The sequence below is a fragment of the Lynx canadensis genome, chromosome A2, assembly GCF_007474595.2.
Source record: "Lynx canadensis isolate LIC74 chromosome A2, mLynCan4.pri.v2, whole genome shotgun sequence".
Lineage (NCBI taxonomy): Eukaryota > Metazoa > Chordata > Mammalia > Carnivora > Felidae > Lynx > Lynx canadensis.
The window spans coordinates 50,911,559-50,939,378 of NC_044304.2; the positions used below are offsets into that span (position 1 = coordinate 50,911,559).

Here is a 27,820-nt window from a genome sequence, read left to right on the forward strand (position 1 = left end):
ATGTTTAAACCTGGGAATACTGTTTGGGCCCCCCTAATCCCCAGTCTGATAAGCACCCTTACATCTCAGGTTTTGTACTTTTCTTTTGTTTAGCTGCTCCTGATACTTCAGGTGATACTGTGTTCTCAGTGTGTTGGCCTCAGGTGTTTCTTAGATCCCTTTGTTTATTGTTCATTCTTTTGGACTGTGGTGAGAAGGGTAGTGAAAGTGTTAATTTTTTTTCATTCCCCTGTTCCTTGGGAAAAGGACGATAGACAATAGTTCATCAAAAACAGTGACACAAAAGTGAAAGAAAGCAATTGTTAAAATCGATATAAATGTTTTCTGTGTCATTCATGGAAAGTATATTTAATTTTCCTATGCCCATATTTGCAACTTTAGTTTGGACATGGATTTGCAAGTAGGTTTGGCACTGTGGTATCTTTTCCTTCTAGTCATCACTGGTATGACATCATCACTATCAGTGTGTGTTTGTTTTCTGATGACACCATGGAGGAGAATATGTGTCATACTTAAGCTGTGTCTCTGTATCTCAAATGTAAAAACTGTTTAGGATAATGTTGTAGATAAATAATTTTTTCTCAGAATTGTCACCATAGAGAGCAGCGTTTTTCCTAGAGAAGTATCCCACAGTACCTCTCAGCATTTTCTACACTCCGTCTACCCACTCCCCTGCCCCCACCTCTGTTCTTCAGACTGCAGCTGTTGAAACTGTCAGAGTTTGAGTGCTAGAAAGATACATTCCAAAATGATAACTTTGTCTCTGGGAAGTGAGATTATGGGTTATTTATTTGGGTCACAGGTATTTTTAGACCTATCGTGTATTTAATTGTATAATGAAAATAATAAGTCACAAAAAACAAACATTCTCCTGGAGAGAAGTGAAATACCAGTTTAGGCTGGTACACTAACACAGATGTTCAGTTCAATATGGAAATTTAAACAGCGTGATCTTTTCAGGTATCTCTGTTGTTCGTGTTTATGAAGATTTTCTTGTGAACTTGATGTCATTCTTCTGATAAGAACAAAATTTATTTCTGTGATTTAAAAATGGTCATAAAATCACAGTGATGTGATGGAACTGTGATCCAAATTTCTCACTTTATAAATGAGGAAACTTCTTGTCTAAGAAGTTCAAGGTCTCACATCTCATTGGTAACAAAACCATGATAGAAGCCAGATCCCCTAACTCCCAGGCCATTGCTCTTTTATGCCACACCAACTGCCAAGTGAAAATTAATTTTCTCTGGAAATACAGCCTGTTTTCCTTCCATTTTTATGCATGGATTCTCCTAACCTTCCTGACCTTTGTTCTCTACAGAATTCTCCTTCTGAAGCACAGAATTTAGATGAGAATACAACTGAGGGATGGGAAAATCGGATAAGACTATGGACTGATCAGTATGAAGAAGCTTTCACTAATCAGTACAGTGCAGATGTACAGAACGCCCTTGAACAACATCTACATTCTAGCAAGGAATTTGTGGGCAAACCTGCTATTTTAGACACTATTAATAAGACTGAATTGGCCTGTAATAATACAGTTATTGGTTCCCAAATGCAGGTAAGGATCAAAGGGTAAAAGACTCCCTATAAGTAAGTAGTTGAGACTTTCTGAACCCAGAAAGAGGGCCTATAATGGGATTACCATTTCTTCCAAATGTATAATCCTTAGAATAACAAATTAGCCAGCTGATGAGCATCTTGAACCAAAAGCAAGTTGTAGTGACTGGAAACTGTCTGGATACATATTTTTAAAGTATTAGTTAAAAACAGATAAATTAGGATAGGAAATGATATATAGCCTCGGTAGGAATTTTTAAGATTAATAGAAAGCTAAGGTTGTTCTTTCTCATTCTTACATTAGACATAGAGCCACTAAAATCTTAATTGTGTATTTCTCTTTGATCTTTTCTTGCTTTTTTGTGAGGGAAGAGGTGACTGGTTCATTGGGTGGAGCCTGTTTTCCTAGAAGCTTTTATCATTGAAAAATTTCTGATTATTGAGCTAAATTGCATACAAATAAAACCTGAAAATATTGGTGCCTTTTCCTCAATTAGGAAATATATTAACTGTCTACCCTACTGGTGTTGCTGTTGTCTAATGTTAATACTCTGGTTTTATTTAGCTACAGTTGGGAAGAGTCACTCGTGTTCAAAAGCACCGGAAGATCCTGAGGGCTGCAAGAGATTTGGCTTTGGACACTCTTATAATAGAGTATCGAGGGAAAGTCATGTTACGACAGCAGTTTGAGGTCAATGGGCATTTCTTCAAAAAGTAAGAACATCATTCACTGAGCAGTGAGGGCTAAAGTGGGCCTGGCAGAGTGGTATGGCTGGAAAGAAAGAAAAAGAAAGAAAGAAGAAAAAACATTCTGGTTGATAGAATGGTCTTAGGGAAAAGATTACAGCTCAGATAAGCTCAAGTCTGTCTGCTATTTGCAGAAAAAATGTGCAGATAAATCTACAAATTGTTTAATGTATAAAGCAGTAATGACTCCTTTGCAAGCCAAGCATTTCTTGCTTTGTGCTTGTTGTTTAATCAAAAGCAGACAGGCATGTGATGTTTTTCAAGTTTAGGAATTGCAAAGGACTGCTGCTGCTTCTGTCAGCATATGCTTCATATTTGAAGTGAAGTCATGGGGTGGCCTTTTTATTTGTGTTGAGAATTACAGGAGTTTCACTTATATCCCTTAGACCATACCCCTTTGTGCTCTTCTACTCAAAATTCAATGGTGTAGAGATGTGTGTGGATGCACGTACTTTCGGTAATGATGCTCGGTTCATCAGAAGATCGTGTACACCAAATGCAGAGGTAAGATTTCTGTAGCAACTTCTCTTTGAATGGAATCACCAAAGGACAAGTCTTCTGAAGATGCAGTCTGAAAACTTCACCCAGATTAATATAAGGTCTGTAGATAATGATTATGATCTGTTATCATAAGATACAAAAAAACAAAAGTAATGATGCTTTTATTCTATCTGATAGGATGGGAGCAGGTGGAGGATTTCGTAGAGAAGGCAGAAATGGGAAAAAGCAAGTTAGCATTTGCTAAAGAGAAATTTCTTATTTTTTTTTTTTTCAACGTTTATTTATTTTTGGGACAGAGAGAGACAGAGCATGAACGGGGGAGGGGCAGAGAGAGAGGGAGACACAGAATCGGAAACAGGCTCCAGGCTCTGAGCCATCAGCCCAGAGCCTGACGCGGGGCTCGAACTCCCGGACCGTGAGATCGTGACCTGGCTGAAGTCGGACGCTTAACCGACTGCGCCACCCAGGCGCCCCGAGAAATTTCTTATTAAAGAAATTACTGTATGAAAGAAGATGTCAATTTTTTTAGATTTTCGGTAATAGTGTTGTAAGGGAGATGCTAGACATTTCTAGAATTCATTACTCAGTGCATAATCCATGCAACTGCCATCAAATTCAGCAAGAAAATCCACAGAGCTTTTTTTTTTTTTTATAGGCTAAGGAATTTTAATTCTCTGGTACAACTGACAACAGCTTTAAGTGTAGAGCAGAGATCTTATGCTCATTTCTCACATCTCAGGGTTTCTCTATTTCAAAAGTATGAATTTTCAAACAATTACTGTGTAAGAGTTTCATATGAAATGATGGAGTTAAGTAACAGACTACCATAACTCTTAAGTGGAGAGATACTATTTTTCTCTCTTATGGAGAGTTCTGGTCTTTATGGTAAATTGTAAACCATAAGCCATGTTCACACAGGTGCGACACATGATTGCAGATGGGATGATTCACCTATGTATCTATGCGGTGTCTGCCATCACCAAGGATGCTGAGGTCACGATAGCATTTGATTATGAGTACAGTAACTGGTAAGACCTCCAAAACCTTTCCTAAATGAATGACCTTGTCTTACTTTTTACACATTAAGCTCTTCTATCAGTCTGCTTTTGTTCCTTGTTATTTCCTTTTTTTTTTTAACCTCATCTTTCCATGAGTGATTCATTTTTTGTCTGGAAAATGTGGAGGGAGAGACAGATTTAGGGTTAATGTTTTTTTTCCTAGAGACACAGATATATACTATGACAGTGTTCACTGGTCTCCTAACCAACAGTGTTTTGTCTTTATGTCTCTATAGCAAGAACAGTAAAAGGGTAGGTATGAGACACTCCCAAGAAATTGCAGTAGCATCTGTTGTTATGCACACAGCACTTGTGCCAGGGATCATATAGAATGAAAATTTTAAAGTTCACCCCACCCATTCAAACCATGTAATCTCTCTGAATGAGACAAAGCAGAAAAACTAAGATGGCAAGTCACAGATAAATACGTGATGGATTTTGCAAAATTCATGATCTTTCTCTCTTGGTCCTTTTAGGCCAAAAAGATTATATGTTAACTTGATGTTCATCACAGGTATGAGATGAAAAGGTATTAGGAATAAGTAGGGAATCATTAGGTTAAAAGTGAGGTGAAGGAAGGCACAAGAGAAGTATGGCCTCTTTAGCCCCTGTTATTGATTCGCTGCCCAGTAAATAGCATAAAGACATTTGGGAGAATTGAACTTAGTGGAGGCTTTCTTTCCTTTCCACTGACCATATATAAGGGAAAAATTGGGGGTGATACAGCAAATATTGAGTAGCAAATACTGAGAAGTATTCATAGGAGTCTAATGTATCTGTTTAATGTATTCAGAGATATTATACTAGAGGAAATTCCTATACTGTTATTCCAAGAGGATGAATGGAACAGTAGGACTGATTTTTCATGGGTACTAAGACAAGCACTCTTGGTTGTTTCTTTGGAGCAGTAATTATAAAGTGGACTGTGCATGTCACAAGGGGAACCGGAATTGCCCTATACAGAAAAGGAATCCCAATGCTGCAGAACCACCACTCCCACCTCCTCCAAGTTTACCAACCATAGGAGCAGAGACAAGACGTAGAAAAGCACGACGGAAAGAGCTAGAGATGGAACAGCAGAATGAGGCTCCAGAAGAGGATAACAATCAGCAATCAGAACATGTTCCTGAGAAAGTAACTGTGTCCAGTGACCATGAGGTAATCTTCCCCTGGTCAGAGGATGTTGCTATGGTATTGTTTCTCTGCAAATAAAGAGGATCCCAGCTTGCCACATGTTGTTATAGGTAGGGAGTCCATAATAACACTTAATGCCCTTCATATCAAGGTGGGTGTGCATTCATTCATTGTCTTTCTCCCTCTCTTTTCTTTTTTCTTTTTTTATAATGTCAAGCACATCCTTTCAGCTGCTTTCCATGTTTCATTCCAGAGAATGGTGCTTATCATTTGCATTTACCATGTGGTCTCACATGAATAACACTGTATGAAGTATTAGAAAATGTTTCTAGAGGATTTTAAGCTACCAGAAAAAAAAAAAAGATTGCTTTTTCTTAGAGCTTAAGAGTACAGCTGAATATCGCCTCTGTTTTAAAGGAAACAGACAATCCAGAAGAAAAAGCAGAAGAAGAGAAAGAAGAGGTTACAGATGACCAGGAGAACCCAGCTCATAGCAGAAGGGTGGGTACTTTCTAATATCCTTTTGTTCCTGCTACCCACAGCATGTGAACCCCTTCTCTTCTCAGTTTGTATCATCTCTTTCTTTGACAAAGATACCATACCATCACCTGCACATTACAATGTGGGCTACTTTTTATTTCATTATGATTTATTTATTTTTATCTCAGAGACACACATAGTAGTGGTCTAGTGGTTATTATCTGATGACGGTCTTAAGAGGATTCTTACTAACAATCTGGTTTCCAAAGAACTGCCTGGTTGGAACAAAATATGTATGTTAGAGCTTCTTGTTATGGAATTGGGTGAGGGTTTTTTTATTTTGGGGGTTGTTGTTTTTTTTTTAATGTTTATTTATTTTGAGAGAGAGTGAGGGAGGGGCAGAGAGGTAGAGAGGAAATCCCAAGCAAGCTCTGTGCTATCAGTGCAGAGCCCAATGTGAGGCTCAATCTCAGGAACTGAGACCTGAGCTGAAATCAAGAGTCAGTCACTTAACGACTGAGCCACCCAGGTGCCCCTGGAATTGTGTGAGTTTTGACATAAAAATAAAACTTTTGTTGGTCACATGTTTTCACAAATTCTACTCTATTACTGAAGCCAGCCATGTTTAGTTCTGGTCCTGAGAAGTTAAAATCTACTTCATTATTTTTGAATTCTGAAAACCATGAGAAAAATTGATTTTGATGACTTTTTTTCTTTTCTTCTTGTTTTTTTTAAAGTTATTTATGTTGAGAGACAGTTGCATGAGCAGGAGAGGAGCAGAGAGAGAGGGATAGAGAGAATCCTAATAGGCTCCACGCTGTCAGCACAGAGCCCAAGGTAGGGCTCAATTCCACAAACTGTGATACCATGACCTGAGCCAAAATCAAGAGTCGAACCGTTAACCGACTGAGCCACCCAGGCACCCTGGCTATTTTTGGGAGGCACCTGGGTGGCTCAGTCAGTTGAGCTTCTGACTCTTGATTTCAGCTTGGGTCATGATCCCAGGGTTGTGAGATTGAGCCCCACATCAGGCCTCACGCTGAGTGTGGAGGCGCTTTAGGATTCTTTTCTCTTTCCCTCTTCCCTCTCCCCCGCTTGCTCACTTACCTCCCTGAAATAAAAATTTTTTTTAAGTTATTTTTAGTTTTCACTTATGTTCTCTAAGATATATGTATCATTTTACTGGCAAATGTCTTTAAATGTCTATGAATTTCCATTAATAATAACATTCTGGAAAAATATCTCTACCTTTTGTTGAAGTTTCCTTCTGTGTTAATGCTATTTCTTTCTAGACCCGGGAAGACAGGAAGGTCGAGGCCATCATGCATGCTTTTGAAAACTTAGAGAAAAGAAAGAAGCGGCGGGATCAGCCCTTAGAACAAAGCAATTCTGACATAGAGATTACTACCACCACCTCAGAGACCCCTGGGGGAGAAGAGGCAAAAACTGAAGCCCCTGAACCTGAAGTTAGCAACCCGGCTTCAAACATGACCATCCCAAGCACCCCACAGACTGTTGGAGTGAACACCCGGAGGTCTTCCCAAGCAGGGGTAAGAGATGGAAAGAATCCACGCCTTAGACATCCTTGCTTTTACTGATATCCGCTGTCTATCTTTTGAAATAGTTAAAATCAGCATTTTCACCTTCACCTCATATTACAATAAAAAAGGCCATTTTCGTCAGCTGATTTGTGGGAATCAGGGAAACAATTTGAATGACTAGAGACTTTCAGACTAGAATGTAACTTCATACTGTTTCTACCAGATAAAACTGTTGATGGTGAGTTCATAAAAATCATTTTGTTTCTCTTTCCGTTCTTCTGTATAGCACAGTTAGGCACCTGACCTTTCCTAAGATACACAGGATGAACGAATCTTTTCATTCCCTACTCTGGCCATGAATTCTAAGCCTTAAGCCTAACCTCAGTACCTGGGAAAGAAACAAAGGAAAGAATTACCTTAGGGTTCTTAGAACCCTAAAATTAGGTAGCTACCTTCAGCCGACTTTGACCTATCTTATAAATACTTATTAGTAAAGAAATAGGCATCTGCCTACAACCTCTTTGACTGACTTGTGTAAGTTTTTTTTAAGGATTATGTTTGAGATTAGCATTTCTAAATACTCATTTTTTTTTTCACCACTAAATATTCAGAATGCTTCAAGTGAATAGGAGGCTGGATAGAATGTTTGCTGATAAGAAGTTTCTGGTAAGCATTTCACTCTGCTGTTGTCACAGGATGTTGCTCCAGAAAAGCCAGTCCCCAAGCCGCCTCCAGCAAAGCCTTCTAGGCCCCGACCGAAGAGTCGCATTTCTCGGTACCGGACCAGTTCAGCCCAAAGACTAAAGCGTCAGAAGCAGGCCATTGCACAACAGGCAGAGTTGTCACAAGCTGCCTTGGAAGAGGGCGGAAATAACAGCTCTGTGACTCCTACTGAAGCTGGAAATACAGACAGTTCAGGAGAAAACAGGCAATTAATAGGGTCTGACCCAACTGTGGTATCAGTTACTGGATCCCATGTCAACCGTGCGGCACCTAAATACCCCAAAACCAAAAAGGTAAGTCACAAATCTTCGTAAGTCTAATCTGGCAAGAGCGGTGTCTTAGTAAATGAGAGGATCTGTAATGTCCAGAAAATAATGACTCGTCCAAGTTTTACTAGAGAGAAAGTTTTAGATAAAAAGTTTTGTTTGAGGCAGCAAGCTGAAACCATCCTACTACCTTTTTTTGTTCCCTTAACTTTTAGGCAGAGCTTAAATTGCTTTTAGCTGGAATTATTTCTCCCTTAATGGTCATGGAAAGGGTGGAGGAAGATACCTTGCATTCTGAATGCCCAGTTCATATTCTCTGCAGCTGCTATATCTGCCTCTGTCCTAGTTTCTAGCTGAGGTTTGTCTTTGTGAGCTACACTGCTGCTTCTGGCTTTTACATCTCCAGCACTGACTAATGATCTCTTTTTTACCTTAGTATCTAGTTACAGAATGGTTGAATGACAAAGCCGAGAAGCAAGAATGCCCTGTTGAGTGCCCTTTACGTATCACCACGGACCCAACCGTACTGGCAACAACCCTGAACATGTTACCCGGTCTTATCCATTCCCCATTAATTTGCACCACCCCCAAACACTACATTCGCTTTGGCTCACCCTTTATCCCTGAGAGACGTCGAAGGCCCCTTCTGCCTGATGGCACCTTCAGCTCCTGTAAAAAGGTATGTCTGTGTTTATGTGGGTTTTTTTTTTTAACCTAGAATGCCTGTAATTGTGACATACCTAACATATTTTCTAGGCAGCCACTCTGTGCCCATGTAAGTTTTTAATGAGTTAATTCTTCAGCCATGAATAGTGATGCATCACGAGTCAGTAGGACTAAAATGGGATATATACTGCATTTTTGGTACTCAATTTGTGAATGTTGACTGTTGTCTTTTCCGAGAGCCCTTGAAGTTACTGAGTTGAGAGCACACAGCACTTGATGACTGAGTAGGGAGGGATGTTCAGGGTGTGCTCTTGTGGTATTAGTTAATGTGTCCATTTGTGATTACTGTGTGAGATTGGGCCCCAGCTACTCTAGAGCACTGTTGCATAAGTAAAAAATGATCGAATTGTGTTTTCAATTTATTTAATTACCATTCTCATTTGAGTGAGAGTAGAGGAGAAATCCTGTTATAATTGGCATAATTCCTGTTCCTTGATCAAATAACAAACAAGTTGGACTGTTTATTCCCTAGTAAATATGGAACCTACTATAAATTTTCTCTCTCTTTCTCTCTCTCTCTCTTTTTCTCTCCCCCTCTCCCCACTGTCTCTCTAGTTACATACTGTTTTTGGGTCTAGTGGCAGTAGAGTTTGATGGTTGTTTTTGGAATGCTCTTCCAGAATTCCCAGAAGCCCTGCATATTTTCCAAAGGTGTCTCTTGAGAATAGATCACTCCCTCAGACCTATAATGTCGTTTTTGTGTTTCTAGAAGTCTAGGACACCCTTTCATTTGGTCTTCCTTTGAGGTAGAGTCTGTTCCCTGGAACACCCTTTTCTCTTATCCTCAGATCTGGATTCAGGCTGCCTTCCTCAGTGTCTGCCATTGCCCTCCTCCACTGGCATCACGTACATGAGGATGCTGCATATAGATTATTTGATGTGATGAAGTCTCCAACTCCAGGCAGGTCTTCCCTGACTCCTCCAAACTTAAAGCTTTTCTCTTCCCCAAAGAGCAGAAATTATTTCTTGGGGGTGGGGGGCATAAAAGATGAGATAAAGTGGTGTGGGATATGGAGGGGAGGAGGGCAACAGGGTTCTGTGCACAAAGGAAGGGCACTACCACTGAATGGGTAGCATACACTGAAGAAAGTCTTCCTCATTGCACATCTTACCTAAGAATTTGAGTCATCTAATGGTTTACTTAAATAACCTTAATAAATAGAATAACCCCTAAGGAGAAATTTGACCATGAGATCTTTGCCAGAAGGGAGGCTTTTAGATAATACAATCACATGGATAACTTACACATGTCAAGAATAAAAACAATGACATCTTTCTTGAGGGGGGGAAAAAAAAAACAGTAGAAATTTGCCTAAGTGATAAAGGAGGGTTGGGTCTCTGGGGATACATTTTTACACCAAGTCACTTACCTTGGGTCTTACAGATCATCTGAGAGGGGGGAAATATTGCTTGCATTTAATGAGCATTATGATTAACCTTATTCTGTAATAATTGGAGAGTTGTGTTAATTCTGGTATGGCACGCAAATCTAATCTTCTATTAAATTTAGTTTGGTCCCTCATGAAGAGTAACAGCTCAAAATATTAACTACATTTTTAGAATGCTATTGAACAATTAGAGAAGGTGTGACAATTAGATATGGTCTTTAGTTTGGAGGAGCAAGTCAGGTGATGACTTAGTATATAGGAGAGAGGTTTTTCCTTTTGTTCTGTTTTTGACTGGACATAACACTAGACTTCTAAGAATGTTAACTGTTGAAGCATCTTATCAAGCCAGATAGTGGTATCTCCTATATTGGTCCTTTGAGAAGGGCAGGCAGTCATTTACTACAGATTAATAATGAAGTCTGAATTGTAAATAGTATAAACAGGCCTCTTGAAATGCCCCCTTAATCATTCTGATGCAATCAGTCTTGCTTTTCCAACTAACAGTGTCCTGTAAAAACCAGAAACATGGAGAATATGATTTCAAATCTGATAGAAAATCCATTTCTTAGAACTCTTTTTACCTCATTATAGTTTAAGACTTATATCTGTAGATCATCTTTGTATCTCCACTGGCAGCAGATAAAAAAAACCCATATAACTCATGCCCATTTTATATTCTCCAAATGTGTCTGACCATCCTTAGTCTTGTTTTCTGCAGGCTCTGCTCAGGCACTTTTATGTATATACATCATATTAGTCCTCAGGAAGAGTTCAGGCTGTGTATGCTTAGATATCTGATAAAATTATTTTACTTAAATTGGGTCTTTAAAATTATTTAAGCTTAGATCTGAATTGAGTTGAAGTCACAGGTTTAATGTTTACTATTAACATGAAGATTATATTACAAACTAAAAATTTCACTTTTAAAGGGCAGAATTAATGAAATTGGGTCTTTTATCTAGAAATTGAACCCAGCTTTATCCTAGGTGGGAATGGAAAAGTGTTATTTTTAGATTGGCTAGAGAGAACACTTAGGTCCTAGTGTAGGACCTATGAAGATCTGCATTATTCAACAAAATTGGATAAATTTCTGAAAGTCTCAGAGGAGAATGTAAGTTAAACAGATGAGAAAAACCATCGTCCATGGGATTAGTTAGTACAGTGTGCATTGCTGATAGGCCTGTTGTTTCTTACCTGATTAAATGACATAAAAGCCTCGTAAATTAAAAGCCATGTAAAGTTGCATGTGTATATTTTGCATCCAGATTCTTAGAATGTTTGACAGAACATTTTTTGATGTCCCTGGAATTTCTAAATTATATTGAATCATAGCTCTTAAAAAGCACACTATGGCATATCTTTTGTGTGTTCACTTATTTTAGAGTGCGAGCATTGATTTGATGAATAGCTAATCAGTCTTTCACTAGTGTCCTTCCTTGTTCTTTCTAAATCTTCTTTAAACGTACTTGTAGGTATAATATGAGTGGGGTGTGAGGGATTTGGTCTTCCAGATTTCTTAGAAAACTATCCTGACTGAAAATGAAACACTTCACTTTGCATTGGTATTTTATTGTATGCGCTGGGGGGGTTATTAATCTGTGTACCTTTATACAGAGCATTGAAATACAGTTGAACAAATCTTCACTAAATATATGTGCCTTGTAATATGCTATAAGCTTTCTTCACATGCATTTTCTCACTAAGCCTTCATGACAACCCTGTGAAGTTGGTATTATGGGCCTTGATTTATAGGTCCAGAAGCTTTGTCTGAGATGGGTTGCCCAGAGTTAGGCAGCTAGTAGGGGCATGGCCAAGTTTTAGTTCAGATCTTTGTGGACTCCAAAACCCAGATTACTTCCTTGCTCCTTCCCCATAGTAATGAAACTCTTTAAAACATTTCTCTCACCTATCTCTAAGCTTCTAAAAACTTTCATATAGAGTTTTGGAGAAGGAGGAAGTATTCTTTTTAGCTAATAACTATAGCTAGAACTGAGGGGCTGGGGATATCTAAAGTTGTTATTAAAGAACTTTGTTAGTTACAAACAAATGTTCAAGTTCTTTTTTTATTGGCTCTTATATTGTGTACACATACAGTAGGGCAGGAGGAATGGGTTTGATCGTGTTTCTGTATTTGACCTTATAGCTAACCATAGCAGCATCTTATTCTTTAGAATGCCCCTGTCCTGGTTTTATTTTCCCTTTTTGTAGTCATCAGATCCAGAATGTAAATTCTTTTATGAGTGCATCTACTTGACACTGGAAATATAAGAACTTATCTTCTCTTGGAGGAAAGCACAGTGACCCCAAGTGAGTCCTGTCATCTGCTCTGAAAAGAAAAACTTGTACTAAAGGTATCTGTAACAAAGGATTTTTCACTCATTTTGTCCTCCAGGGCCTAATTTTCCCCCTCTGTACAATGAGTGCTTTGGACAAGGTGACCTCTAAGGTCTCTTCTAAACTGTAAGGCGCTATGTTTCTGACAGTTCATCTTTACATCAGTATTCTGTGTATAAGAGTTCATTCTTGGTCTTGTTTTGCCTTTTCAGAGACCTAGTCATATCATAAAATGTTGGTGCAATTCATTTGACTTCAGATCTCTTTTTTATATGCTTATTCACTCTTAACTGCCTTGTGTTTAGTTTTATTTTTGCTTTCATTTGGTACACCACAAAGCCATTTATTTACACGATGTAAAATTTTTCTTGGTAAAATATTCCTCGCATTATTTCCTAAGAAATGATTATTATTTCCTAAGTTTCTAAGAGGGTGAAATCTATTTGCCCTCTTTGGTGAAGAGAATATTTACTTACCTGTAATACTTGTTCTCTGAAGGTGTAAAATTATAATCACCTTTGCTCTTCCTATTTGGGGGAGGGTCTAATTCAGAAATTGATGTTTATCAAAATTCGATCTGTCTTATGTCAGGGCAGGAGAGCCACAGAGTGGTGAGCAACCTACAACTGTGTATCTTAAGAGAACACAATTACAGGTAAGAAATTTTCTCTCTTCCCCAGGATGAATAATCTTATTATCCTAATCTTTGCAGGCGCACTTTTCTGACCTGAATTTATATCTCATCATTGTAGTTCCAGTATTTGCTACAAAAAATGTGACTGATTAGAGAGCTCTTTTTGACTTTTTCCCCTTTTTGGTTTCTACAGAAGTTCATTTGTTCTGGTGATTTGCATTATTCTTCCATAAGTTAACCAAAGTACTTGATAGGGAAAAAAAAAAAACCTCACAGGTTATTCTGTCTAAGAGTAGATCTTTTGGAAGTATTTTGTACCTATACAGAAGAGCTGTTTATTCTCATCAAGTCTTCCTGTGAAGCTTTTCTATTACCTCTTCAGACATCCCCAGCACAGGGTAGACAACTCTTAAAAGATCTTTTATCTTCTTTCTAGGAACTTATTTTATGTACAGGTTTTATAATATATGATCAGAGTCTCTCTTAAATGAAAGCTAAGATTTCTTGATGTCTTCCCATTTACCCCATCCTAAGCAATATGAAAAGTTGAATAATAATCATTTTTTATTGGTTTTTGGTGTTTTGATGGGATCTCATTATGTGTAATCCAGATTTTCTCACTTTTGTCCCATAAAAGGATTGTTGGGGCAATATTCTAATATGCTGAAACACAAAAAATACTTGACTCTGGAATTGAATGTGTGTTGGAGTGCATCTCTCACCAGTTGATGTGGAATGATCTGGTTAATGTATTTAAAATAGCTTTACTAAATAGTTCTGAATGATTATTGATAATTCCCTGGTTCTTCTCCTATTACAGCGCTGGATAAAGCAAGCCTTGGAAGAAGGGATGACTCAAACGTCATCTGTACCCCAAGAGACTAGAACTCAGCACCTATACCAAAGTAACGAGAATAGTAACTCTTCTAGTATCTGCAAAGACAATGCAGGTACGTATCTCAAACCTTCCTGAATATGTAAGCAATGATTATTTCTGGTCCACATAAAGAAATTCAGTTTGATTACTTGAAAAGTCTGATCCCCCCCCCCCCCCCCCAAAAAAAAAAGGCATTGTTATCTAAATAGTTACTTTACATCTGTCTTTACAGAGGAAGAGAGAGATCTCAAGTCAGGGAACAGTTTTCCCACGCCGACAAAGAAGGAACTAGACAGTGTACAGATAACAGCAGAAATGGTTATAAAAAGGTTAGATACATTTAAAGTAGTAAGTTTAGGAAATCTATATCCATATTTATAAGAGGAGAAATAAGCAAGAAAGATGGGGGACACTGTTCAGGAAAAGAATAAAAATACAGATGATTGCGTTGAGTGGGGCTTGGTTGAAGGAGATGAATGAAGTAAATGAGAAATTGTTACAACTTTATTGTTTTCAAAAGGGCTTCCACAGTTAGTGTAAAATTTTGGAGGAGACATGGCTTTGAATCAAATGTAAGGTCCTTGTGAGTTTTTAAATTAGAAGGTCTTAAAAAATCATCAGGTCCATTGGTTTTCAAAGTAACTCTTGCAGGGTAATTTTAATTGAATTGCAACTGAAATCACTGGTGCCTGAACTTGTGATATTAACTTATTTTGGGACAGTCTTTACCAAAGTTTCTCCTGCCAGTTTCAGCCCAGTTGAAAAGTTCTCTGTGATTTCCATAAGTTTATCTCTAAATCAATTTTGTGAATATTATGTAATAAAAAAAAAAACCAAGATAAATTATATGCTAAAGGTCATGTAAGACTACAGTTAATGTGACACAATGTTTCAGATTTTCATAAAAACTACTTCACTGTTTCTCTTCATTGACTTGCTGAATAAATATGAACTTGAATTAAATACGTTTATACTAGTAGTATCAGCTTTATGTTAAAATTCTGCATAATATTTGGGAAAAAAGTAGACTACTAAAAAAATACTTTTTCAAATTATTAATTTAGTTAATTGTTCTCTCTAGATTGGCTTATACTTTACAAGTTTTCACATGTGTGACCCCAGGATAATGAAATCCCAGTGTAAACCATGTGCCAAGATAAATGATACTATGTTCTTAAAGTATTTTACTCTTCTCCTACGTGGTAGACTAGGGAGATTTACTCAAACCAGATTAATATAAAGAAATGGTGAGGGGCGCCTGGGTGGCCCAGTTGGTTAAGCGTCCGACTCTGGCTCAGGTCGTGATCTCATAGTTCGTGGGTTTGAGACCCATGTCAGGCTCTGCTGACCCCTCAGCCTGGAACCTGCTTCAGATCCTGTGTCTCCCTCTCTCTCTCTCTACCCCTCCCCTGCTCACACTCTGTCTCTTTCTCTCTCAAAAATAAACATTTAAAAAATTTTTTAATGCTAATATGAGGTTTCCATCAATCTTATCAACTTATTGGCAGTTTATACAGTACAGTGAAAGTACAACTTAAATCTTGTATTTAGTATACATACATATGCACGTTTGCATTTGTGTGTCTGTATCTGGGGTTGGGAAAGGGACATTGTATAGCAGCCTGTGTCCTGACTAGCAAAGACTCATAGGCAGAGTGTCTTTGTTTTTTTTTTTTGTTTGTTTGTTTTCGTTTTTTTTTTTTTTTGTTTTTTTTTGCAGAGTGTCTTTGTTACTCTGTGTCCTTGTTGGAATGGAATTAGGACTGTTAGTCACCAACCTTTATTGAATTTTTGCTCTCATCTTTAGCAGTAAGAAACATTCAAAGGACACACCTTGCCCTTAAGGAACAATATAACCAAAAGGAAAATTTTTAATTAAAACCAAATAATAGTCAAATGAACGACTTGGTATATTGCTGCAAGTTAATGTAAATCCTAAGGGATTGTTTTGTTTTGTTTTAAAGACCAAGGAGATGTTAAGAAAGGGAAGTAGACTGGTAGAGTAAAAAGAATTCAACTGAATTTGAGGACCAGCTCTACCCTTTACATGATGTTGAGCAAGTTACTAAGCATCTCTGAGCCTCCTCTGTGAAATGGGAATAGGAATACCTGCTTTATAGAGGTTATATGAGATTAATAAGTTAAATAATGTGTGCAAAGTGTTTGGTGTGGTATCATACCCATAGTAGGAATTATTACTAACATTGTTTTACACAAAATGCTCTTTCTTGTTGAGTATTTATGGAGTATTTGCAGAAATTAGTTATGAAGATATATCAAAGATTCTAAGTTCCTAAAAGCTAAAGGTATATAGAAATAAAAAATAAAACTGCTCTTCGGGAAAGAGAGGGCATAATGTTCATTGTTTGCAAGTAATGTAGATATGTACCTAGGAAAGTCTAACCAGTGGAAAAACCTAGAATTGAGTTTCTTAAAACCACTGGATAGAAGGTACATAGGCAAAAATTAATAGCATTTATATACTAAGGAAATGAAGAAAATTTTTTCATTCTCAAACTTAACTAAGAACCTGCTTAGGGATAACCTTACCGGGACATGTAAAGTAAACCATTACTGAGAAATATGTTTAAAGTCTTCAGGAAATGAAGATAAAGTCTTTTATTCCTTCATGGAAAGAATAAATAAAATTAATACCTCCTCCCTCCCATCTCCCGCCCCCGCCCCCCCCCCCCAGCTTCATATAGTTCCTGTCAAACTAGCTTGGTTTTAGAATTTGGTGAAATGAAGTTTATCTAAACATGAAAAGAAGAAAAACATTGAAGAAGAATAATGACAATGAAGTGCTGTCCCTAGAAGTACAAAACTAGTTTGTTATATGAAGCTGGAAGCTAGTAATTAAATTAGTACAATGCTGGTGCCCAAATGATGGGAGTGTGTGTATGTGTAGGGAATAGCCAGAAACAAAATTTAGTAAATTATTCTGGAATTTTTACTTACTTGGAGTATTGAAAAGAATTAAATCGTTGCCAAAGCAAATTCTTGGCACATTCAAGTATTTTTTGTGAAGATCAAACTTGAATAAAGTTTCTGGGTCTATATTGTCTCTGAGATAATAGAGGACAAGTATATTGAGAGAAAGGATTTGCAATAAAAATGGCAGGAGAGTGGCACCTGGGTGGCTCAGTCAGTTGAGCATCCAACTTTGACTCAGGCCATGATCTTGTGGTTCATGAGTTTGGGCCCCATGTTGTCCGTGCTGCTCTCCGTGCAGAGCCCACTTCTGATCGTCTGTCTGTTCCCCCCTCTGTCCCTCCCCTGCTTGCACTCTCTCTCTCAAAAGTAAACAAACACTAAAAAAAAAAAAAAAAAGGAGAGTAGTATCCCTACCAGCAATTTGGTAAGGTTTAGCATATGCATAAAAATACTAATACTCCGGGGCACCTGGCTGGGTCAGTCGCTGGAGCATGCAACTCTTGATCTTGGGGTCATGAGTTCCAGCCCCATCTTGGGGGAGAGATGACTGAAGTAAACTTAAAAAAATAATAATAATAGGGCGCCTCAGTGGCTCAGTCAGTTAAGTGACTCTTGGTTTCACCTCAGGTCATGATCTCACGGTTTCATGAGTTTGAGCCCCACATCGGGCTCTGTGCTCACAGTGGGAAACTTGCTTGGGATTCTCTGTCTCCCTCTCTCTCTGCCCCTCCCCTACTCACACGGTCTCTGTGTCTATCAAAATAAATAAATAAACTTAAAATACTAATACTTCTTAACCTACTAGTTCTTCTGGGTATCTGTTCTACAGAAATAAACATAGACCCAAAGTTTTATACAAAGGTACTAGTCATAGAATTAGTAATAACTGCAAAAATATAGAGGATAAAAACAAGCTGGATTTCAAGCAGTAAAGGAGTGGTGTAATTTATTTGCTATGTGTACATATTTTTGGCAGAAACACTATACAGTATTATTAAATTTTTCACCCTTGATTCATTTTCTCAAAATAAGCCCCCCAAAACAGCATCTTACTACTTTTGTGAATTAGATTTCAGTGATCTGAATCTTCGATCTGTAAGAATGTCAAAAGAAAAGGGGTGCTTAGGTGGCTAAGTCAGTTGAGCATCCGACTCTTGATTTCAAATCAGGTCATAGTCTCAGGGTTTTGGGATTGAGCCCTGTGTCAGACTCCATGCTGAGTGTGGAGCCTGCTTGTGATTCTCTCCCTCTACCCTTCTCTCTCCCTCCCTCCCTCTCTGTCTCTCTGTCTGTCTCTCTCTCTCGGTCTCTCTCAAATTAAAAAAAAACGAAGAAGAAGGGGTGCCTGGGTGGCTCAGTTGATTAAGCATCTGACTTCGGCTCAGGTCATGATCTCACAGTTCATGAGTTCTAGCCCCATGTTGGACTCTCTGATGACAGCTTGGAGGCTGGAGCCCGCTTCCAGTTCTGGGTCTCCCTCTCTTTCTGCCTCTTCCCCACTTGCGTTCTCTCTCTCTCCAGAATAAACATTTTTTAAAAATTAAAAAAAATATATCAAAAAAAAAGTATATTATGACCAAGTGAAATTTCTTCTAGGAATGTAAGGATGGTTCAGTATTTGAAAAATTATTCATATAATTAATTTATTAGCAGGCTAAATGGAAGACGGGGAGTAATAGCACAGTAAATATGAATTTAATGATAAATCTAATAAAATACCTATGATTTTTTTTTTACATCTATCTGAAAAACAGTTGCCGTTTATGCTTCATGTAAAAACGACATTAAACCTTAAAATGCATTATCAAGTACACCAAAACTAATATAACACTATACTAAATTAAACTTCAATTAAAATAATAAATTTTAAAAATGGGTTTTCAAATTATTCCACTTGCCATTATTATTTAACAGTGCCTAGAACTATTAGCCAATGTGATTACCAAAAACAAAAAATCTGAAATAAAAGCATGGGTAAAGAGGATGTGTGTGTTACCAATGTGTGCAAATAATATGCTTTATCTCCCTAGAAAAGCCAAATGAGGTAACTGAAACACTGGTAGAGATCAGTAGGGTAGCTGGGTACAAAAGTATGTAAACATTTTTAAGAATAACATGTAGATAATAACATAAAAGGAGACGTGTAATGCACAGTTGTAGCAAAAAAATAGAGAACATTGGAGAGTAACATTAATTAGAAATGTGACAGATCTATATATGAAGAGGGATAAATGAAGGCATGAGTAACTGAAGGATGGTGCCATGGTGTTGAGTGAGAATTCTTCCTTAGTTACTCATGAGTTTAATACAATACCAATCAAAATTTTGGCTTTTTGGCGGCAGGGGGAACGTAGTGTTAGCATGATGGATGATTTCAACAGTTCACTGGCAAAAACAAGTATGCTAGAAAAGCCTAAAGTATTTTGGAGAGGTAGAGTAGAATAACTAGAATTGCCCAAGCAGTTTTACTAAAACAGATGTCAGTATTGATGCCATTTAGACAGCAGGTATACAGAACTAAACTGAGGGGCGCCTGGGTGGCTCAGGTAGTTAAGCATCTGACTTTGACTCAGGTCATGATCTCACAGTCATGGGGAGTTCAACCCCACATCAAGCTCTCTGCTGTCAGCACAGAACCCGCTTCAAATCCTCTGTCTCCCTCTCTCTCTACTCCTCCCCCACTAGCCCGAGCTCATGCTGTCACTCTCTCTGTCAACAAAAACTTTAAAAAAATATTTAAAAGAACAGAACTCGGACGTCTGGGTGGCTCATTTGGTTAAGCGTTAAACTTCAGCTTAAGTCATGATCTCAGGGCTCGTTAGTTCAAGCCCTGTATCCAGTTCTGTGCTGACAGCTCAAAGCCTGGAGCCTGCTTCAGGTTTTCTCTCTCTCTCTCTCTCTCTCTCTCTCTCTCTCCCTCCCTCCCTCCCTCCCTCCCTCCCTCCCCCACTCCATTCTCTCTCTCTCTCTCTCTCTCTCTCTCTCTCTCTCTCTCTCTCTCAAAAATAAATAAGCATTAAAAAAAGTTTTTTTGGGGGGGGGCACCTGGGTGGCTCAGTCGGTTAGGCGACCGACTTCAGCTCGGGTCGTGATCTCACAGTCTGTGAGTTTGAACCCTGCGTCAGGCTCTGTGCTGACAGCTCGGAGCCTGGAGCCTGCTTCGGATTCTGTGTCTCCCTCCCTCTCTGCCCCTTCCCTGCTCATGCTCTGTCTCTCTCTCTCTCAAAAATAAATAAAAACATTTAAAAAAAAAAAAGTTTAAAAAAAGGTTTTTTTTTAAAAAAAGAACTAAACCCAGTTTATGTAAAAATCTAATAAGATGTCATATTTCAAATCAGTGGAGAAATTATAATTCTATAATTATTAAAGATTTTGGAAGAATGTGCTGTTTTGACATATGAAAAGGATAATCACTACCTTCTGAAGTACATTTTATTTGAGTTAAATTTAAAAATTAAATAAGGAGATAAAGGGAAAATAGGCCAGTATTCTTTATAGTCTTGAGGTAGTGGGCAGAAGAAACATTCATGATGTCAGAGGCAGAAAATAAAGGAAATTATTTATACATTTGACTGAATTAAAATGTAGCACATTGTATAACCAAAAAAAAACTTAGTAAAATTAAAAGGCAGATAGCAAACTGGGAAAATACAACATTTTTGACAAAGGATCAACATTCTTTTTTATGGGGTCCTTAGAAATGAACAAGGGGCGTCTTCAGTGGCTTAGTCTGTTGAGCACATGACTGGGTAAGGTCATGCTCTCATAGTTCTTAAGTTCGAGCCCCGCATCAGGCTCACTGCTGTCAGCTCTGAGCCCACTTCGAATCCTTGTTTCCCCCCACACTCTTCTCTCTCTTCCAAATAAAAAAATAATAAATTTAAAAAAGACATTAATGAAGAACAAGATCAACACCCTGTAGAAAACAGGATACAGGACATGAGTAGACAATTCACACCGGAATAAATATAAAGCTGTTGAGCCTATGGAAAGATGCTTTTGGTTTAACAATCCTGCATCTAGCCATTCGCCCTAAATACTAGACAGGTGCAGAAATATCTAAGAGAAAGATTACTGGTCACTGTGGCATATTTATAATAGCAAAAAAGTGCACATACTTCACATTGGTTAATTTTGATGATATGAATGCCATACAGCCACTAAAAACTAAATTGTAGATTTCCGTTGTCATGGAAGGAGTTTTACCATGTGTTTCTGAGTGAGCACTGATATGTAGACAAGAGTTAATAAGGCCATGCCAAGAAAAAGGTCTAGCTGAACATGCACCAGGATATTAGTGCATTCATTTGTGGGTATGATTTCAATTTGTGTGTGTTTAAATATGTGGTTGTTTTTTTATATAATTTTGCAAAGTATTTGAGTAAAGATAAAAACTATACAAGGTGGATAGGTTTAACCACATAAAATTTAAAAGCTATGTATGTATAGAAAAAACAATGAAACTTGAAAAAAATTGTAAATATAGTATTATTGGTAGAAAAAAGACAAACGACTGCTGGCAGATACCAGGTCTATTTTGAATATGATACCATTATAAGAACTCAGTTTTATATGAAGGGCCTGTAAGTTGATTTGGAAGGGAAAGGGAAGGGTTCGGCTGTACTTTCTAACTCTTCTGGAGTGAGCTTCATTACTTACGTAATTCCCTTTAGTAGTTAATATTGGACTTAGCAGTATAGCAGTCTTTTTATAGCAATCTTTAAAAAAATTCACTGTTTGACTCTTAAAGTACATTAAAAAGTGTTCTAAACATGTCATGAATCACATGTTTGTTTGTTTTTTATACCTAGGCACTTTTCAGAGGAGAAAAATAAGAAAGAAAACTTACAGTTTCTGGAACACAAGAAAAATACGAATATACTTCCAATCTAGGAAAATAAAAAAATTTCACATATCAGGAGAAAAAGCATCTCCAGTATATTTTGCATTTATTCTTCCTTCTCCATTTCCACATCTGTTACCCTAGTTCAGTATCTCATAACCCTGTCAACTTCTCCATTAACTCCAAATAGTTTCCCAGTGTCCAGTCTCATCCTAACCATTGCTGCCAGAGTAATCTTCCTGAAGCATAGCTCTGATCATGACCTACTGTCCCAAAACTTGTCCTTGAAGGTCTGGGATAAATGCTACTCTTTCCACTAAGCCCTGGGGATATAATTTAACCTAGTCATTAAGAATGTAAATGGAACTAAATTACCTAGTCTTTATCTCTCTGCACATCAGATTCCTCATCTTTAAAATGAGAGTGATGATAATAGTGCTAGATTTAGAGTTGTTCAAATTAAATGTTAGAATTCACATAAAGAACATAGTATAGTACCTGGTATTTAATATTTAACATGTAATAAGCACTTAAAAGCATAATTATTTTTTACAAACACAAAGCAGTATGATTACATCTGTCAAGATTCTTAAAATGTTATTAAACATGTTTTATGTATGTTTTCCCATCCTCACAAATTTGTAAATCCTTTTAAATGGAATATATGATGACCTCCCCTCACATACCTAATTCAGTGGTTTCCATATAGTAGGTATTAAGTAAATAGATATTTTTTTATTGTAAATTTAAAAAGTAGATATTTTTCTCTGAGAAGGTGAGATAGGTGCTTTGACCCTTGTGGTCATTAAAATATATAGTGTAGTAGATCCAAGAAGTATAGGAAGTGTAGGATGTTCCAGTCAGGAAATGGATCAGCCTTGTATTTGAAAATGATTGGGAGAAGCTTTTGTGAAAATAATTTCCTATTTTGAAGCATTCTAAAACTAGGGGCTAGATACAGGCCAGGCAATCATAGGTGACTACCTTTTCCTGCTAAAGCAGAACATTGTAGAAAGAGTTGCTGAAGGGCGCCTGGGTGGCTCGGTCAGTTGAGTGTCTGACTTCGGCTCAGGTCATGATCTCGCAGTCTGTGAGTTCGAGCCCCGCGTCAGGCTCTGTGCTGGCAGCTTAGAGCCTGGAGCCTGCTTCAGATTCTGTGTCTCCCTCTGTGTCCCTCTCCCGCTCATGCTCTGTCTCTCTCTGTGTGTCAAAAATAAATAAAACAAAACAAAAAATTAAAAAAAAAAAAGTTGCCGAAAATGGGAAAAATACACAAGAGAAGATAAAAGGAGCATGGAATTAACATTCTAGAAGCTTGTGCTGGTGACATGGCAATTAAGTAGAGGGTGACTTTAACAAAGTGACATCAATTTGAGATTTCTGGAAACTCAAAGTAAAATATTAAAGTTTATATTTTCCACTGTAAGAGATTAAATTTGTTCTAGGGCCCAGTCATTAGATTCATCTGGTGATTGGGAGATAGAGAATTTTGAGAATTACTTTAATTGTGGCAATTAAAGAGTTCTTTGGGCTTTTGGTTTGATTGCAGGAGCTGACAGTGGGATGAGGCAGAAGAGGAGTTAAGAGCCATTGTGGGCTAGAGATTAATGGCTTTACTACAGAGCCTCCCTTTAAGCTGTGGTTGCAATCTCTCATCCAAGCTTTGTATTTCACAGACTTGTTGAGCCCATTAAAGAAATGGAAGTCTCGCTATCTGATGGAGCAGAATGTCACCAAGTTACTGCGGCCTCTTTCTCCAGTCACACCACCCCCTCCCAATTCAGGCTCAAAGAGCCCCCAGCTGACCACACCTGGCCCATCTCACCCAGAAGAGGAGTGTCGAAATGGATACAGCCTCATGTTCTCACCAATCACGTCTCTTACTACTGCTAGTCGCTGCAATACTCCTCTGCAGTTTGAGGTGATTTGGGTTTGGTTGTTGGGAGTGCCGAATATGAAAATTACCATTTGCCCCTCCTCATTTCAAGTATAATATTCCAAATGTGTCTTGATCGTGTTCCTGCCAGTCTTGGCAAGAGAACAGGAACCCTCAGGGTCAATGTGACCTGTTACCTGGTAGCCTCTCATCTTGGCAGTCCTCATACTTCGCTCAAAAGGAATAGTTCTACCATGGATGACATTCATCTGTTTTTGCATGCAATCAATCCATCATTCTCCATAACTGCAGGTAGTAAGCATGCTACATCTCCATCTTTGTCTTTGGTCTGTACTTTGCTTTTAAAATAGGTCTCTAGCTGCATAATAACCACTAAGGATACCAGCCTGAGAGCCCAGATTATACTGATTGATTGTGTGTTTCTTTCTAGGCCTTTAAATCAGTGAGTTGTTTTTCCCTATTGTTTTGTATTCTTGTTGTGGCCTCAGTGAACAGAGATTTGAAAAGCTTTGAGATATGGTTTGTGGCAAATGAGTTTTTTTCCTACTCTAGGTTACTTTCCCTTCTTGTTACAGTGCGTTAAGAATGAAAAGTAGAGGCTAACAACATACATTCATAATGAGACAGATTTGTTACATTCACCCTCTGGTTTAAGTTAGAAATATGTATCTTAGCTGTTTGAAAAAGTTAATTGTCAATCACATTCATGTTCAAGTGTGGGTGACAGCAGGTCTACTGAGTAGAAAGAATCCTTGTGTATTAAAAAACTTCATCTATTGCATGTTGCTTTCCTTTGAAATTAACTAAACAGACACTGTCTCTTCCTTTTTCTTAGAAAACACTGTTGTCATCACTAAACACTCAGCTCTGCCCCTAGCTTGTAACTTCTCCAGATGTGTTCTTTGATGAATGTGTTCTTTGCTGAAGGTGAATGCTCTAACCAATCCCTTCTTCCCTATTCAACCTTTATGAGAGCATGGAGATTAAAAATACCTGGACTTCTGAATAGCTAACTCAGAAAGAGATAGCTAGCAACCTTGAAAGCAAGAGGAACCTATTTCTATACTTGAAGTAGACTGTATCACTTGGGAGCAGACCTCTTTGGCAGGAGTCGGGGGGAGGGGAAGAGGCAGGGAGAACCTTCTTGGTTACATTTGGTTTCTAGAGAAGTTATTCTTCACCAAATTTCCTGTGGCATTCTTTTCTGCCATACATTAAAGCAGCTGATTTAGGCCTTACTAACTTTACTTGGTCTAATTGTGATTGATTTTTCAGTTAACAAATTGAGTTTGATAGTAAAATTTCATAGGAGGCTGTTCACCCTGGAGGGCAGCAAATTATAGGCTAGGATTTCTTTATCAGTGCAATTTAAAAGGTGAAATTACAGAAATTAGAAGGTACGTTGCCTTCTAGGACAGTTAAATTTAGCTCTCAGTACATTTCCCCTGATCCCTTGTGTTTTGGATAACTGAAACAATATGGAAATGTAAGGTGTTTTTATTTTATAAAAAAAATCAAACATCAAAGATTTTTATGAGGGGCACCTGGGTGGCTCAGTCGGTTAAGTGTCCAACTCTTGGTTTCAGCTCAGGTCATGATCTCACAGTTAGTGAGATCAAGCCCCACATCAGGCTCTGTGCTGATAGCACAGAGCCTGCTTGGTTTTCTCTCTCTCCCTTTTTCTGCCCCTGCCCCACTTATACTCACGTGCGTGCGCTCGCTCTCGCTCTCTCTCAAAATAAAAAAATAAATTTATTTTTAAAAAGTCCAGTGCCTGTTTTCACTGTTTTAATCTTGTGATTTAACTAACGAAATTCAGCCTTTCTTGTCAATAAAACAAACTACCATCCTGACCATTCTTTTCATCATTCTAACTGCCATGCCCTTTCCTATATTCTAGTATAGGAAGCCTTATTTCCATGCAAGACTGTGACACAGAGGAAATACCAATAAGGTGTCACAGGTAAAGATCAGCTTGGTTGGGGAAGAATATTTTTGAAAGGAAAAATAAAAATCATTCCAGTGAGAAATGTCTCCAGTGCTAAGGGAAGGAGTTGAGGAGACGTGTAATAGAGGAGAACAAGATCATGAGGGAGGGAGAACCATTAAGGAAAAGCAGTAAAAGCAACTTTGGCAGGACAGGCTTAATTAGTCCCCACTTTCCACCAGCCCCTCCTTTTCCTTCCTGGCCTAGTGTCCACCTCACACATAGTACCCAGCCCACCAAATAAAATCAACAGCCTCTTTTCACCTCCCATGGGATAGGTCTGCTACCCAGGACATAGTTGTCCAGAGTCTACAGCATTAGGAACCTTCCCCTTCCCTTCCCTTACCCCTGGCACTCTGAATCCTTGTCACAACTACCGCCATCATTCTGTCTGCATTTTACCGTTCAGATCTGCCATCAGAGTTCACTGTCCAGTTCCTGTTTGATACAGGAGTGCTGCCTCAGGTGAAAGCTCTCAGGGGAACCCTGTTTAGGATGCAGGAACTTGAAATGTACACCTCTGCTTTTTATTCCCTCTCTGTTGCCAAAAGTACCAGGGATTTTAACATCAGAGAACATCGTTAGGGGTGTTCAGATCAAATTAGATTATGCCAAGAACCATCTAGCCTATCAGCTAAATTGCATTCTATCTCCTGTAACTCATTCAAGAGGAGCTGGCCATCTCCCTAGCCCTGTCAGCCCAGCATGCTAAGCAGTTTCCCTGGACAGTGGTGGGCAAGCACGAACCACAAGGAGAATGAAGAAATGTGACTTTTTCATAAAGGGGTGTGGGGTAAAGGAAAAAGGTTCCCTTGAGGCATAATAAGTGGTAGGGTGCCCATCAGTAATAAATACTGTAGGTTGCTCAACTCTAATCCAATGTAGGACGAAATTTCAAATGAAATTGTAGGGTACAGTTTCACCAATCTAAATTTTTTCTGTTAACCTGCTTAAGATGTTTACTTCTAGCATGAAATATTATAACCAATTTAAATGCTTTCAAAGATCCCAGGAAGCATTTTTAATGAGTCATTCTGTTCATTGCAATGAATTCTACAGTTAAACCTTTCCCCTGTGCATTCTTTTCCCTCCCCCCTGCCCCCCGCAAAAAGTTGTGGCTAACCATCTATGCTTGCTTTTACTTTATTTTTTGGTTTGTTTTGTTTTGCTTCTTGACTTCGAGTAGATGAATAACAAGATGCTTTTCCCTCCTCTAGAACATATCCTCCCCTGAGAGTTCCCCTGCGAATAGGCCCGAGTCCCTGTCACCCGAGGTAGTTATCACACCATCTCAATCACACTTGGAGGCTGAGAGTGAGTGTGCATGAGTGTGTGGGAGGGCTGGGGGGGAGGTCCTAGTGAATGGGGTGATAGGCTGAAGGGCGACCAGCCAGTTGATGTAAGTTGAATGAACTTCGATGTGTGACTGTGATCACTCAGAACTTTCAATGTAGATGGAGGAAAATGAAGGGGTGTGTGTGTGTGTGTGTGTGTGTGTGTGTGTGTGTGTGTGTGGTGGGATTTGCTCTTGTTTGGGGGAGGGATGACTGAAGAGTTCTTTTAAAGTATAGACTCTAGAAGTCAAGTTTAAAGCAAGCTGAAGATATGGTATGAGCCTTGGCAAAGAAAGCAACAAGTAAGGTGTGTTTGTTAAATAAGGAAAGTTGAAATCGAAAGTTGGTAGGAGCTATCTTTTGATATTTATTATCTTGGGCTGTTGAAGGAGCTATTTATACTGGAAAAGTTAGACAGTGATTTATGTCTTATTCCAGGATTAATCTTACAGCTCTGTTTAACTGGATGTTTTGGGCTTGGGTTGATAGATTGAGCAGCTTCTTTCGAAAGGGAGTCCTGCCTCCCGGCTTTCTACATTTTCTTTATAGCTCCTTACTGGGTATACAAGGAAACTAAGTCAGCCCATGGCTTCTGTGACACAGGCCTTCCTTCTGTAGTAGTTGAGATGTGGTTTCCATAAAAAGTGGTATCTCAGGATATCCAATTGAGTGCTTTTCTCAGAAACCCTACTGCTATGGAGTTGTTAAATTTAGGTTTTAGTGCTGGAGATTTTTAACTATTCTAAGATTTGGACAACTGTAGGAATGATTAGCTGTTAATCTACATGGAGTCAATTTCCTCTTGAAGAGAAAACTGTAGTCTCTCATAACCTTTCAGAAATTAAATGTTAAC

At 38.4% G+C, this 27,820-nt stretch overlaps 1 protein-coding gene across 11 annotated transcripts in view; it reads left to right on the forward strand.

The window, feature by feature from the left end:
- The window catches only part of SETD5 (SET domain containing 5), an 82,137-nt gene that overhangs the window by 44,991 nt on the left and 9,326 nt on the right, over window positions 1-27,820 (forward strand). For 7 of the 11 annotated variants that reach the window (XM_030307310.1, XM_030307306.1, XM_030307311.1 and 4 more), the window contains 12 exons: window positions 1,322-1,564; window positions 2,129-2,277; window positions 2,697-2,814; window positions 3,730-3,839; window positions 4,778-5,027; window positions 5,421-5,504; window positions 6,776-7,033; window positions 7,720-8,040; window positions 8,450-8,692; window positions 13,916-14,045; window positions 23,426-23,670; window positions 26,851-26,907. In XM_030307310.1, coding sequence (XP_030163170.1) covers window positions 1,322-1,564; window positions 2,129-2,277; window positions 2,697-2,814; window positions 3,730-3,839; window positions 4,778-5,027; window positions 5,421-5,504; window positions 6,776-7,033; window positions 7,720-8,040; window positions 8,450-8,692; window positions 13,916-14,045; window positions 23,426-23,670; window positions 26,851-26,907 — 2,208 coding nt within the window. The remainder of the gene's footprint in view (window positions 1-1,321; window positions 1,565-2,128; window positions 2,278-2,696; window positions 2,815-3,729; window positions 3,840-4,777; window positions 5,028-5,420; window positions 5,505-6,775; window positions 7,034-7,719; window positions 8,041-8,449; window positions 8,693-13,915; window positions 14,046-23,425; window positions 23,671-26,850; window positions 26,908-27,820) is intronic. The other 4 variants (XM_030307314.1, XM_030307316.1, XM_030307312.1 and 1 more) reach the window with 1 other exon arrangement.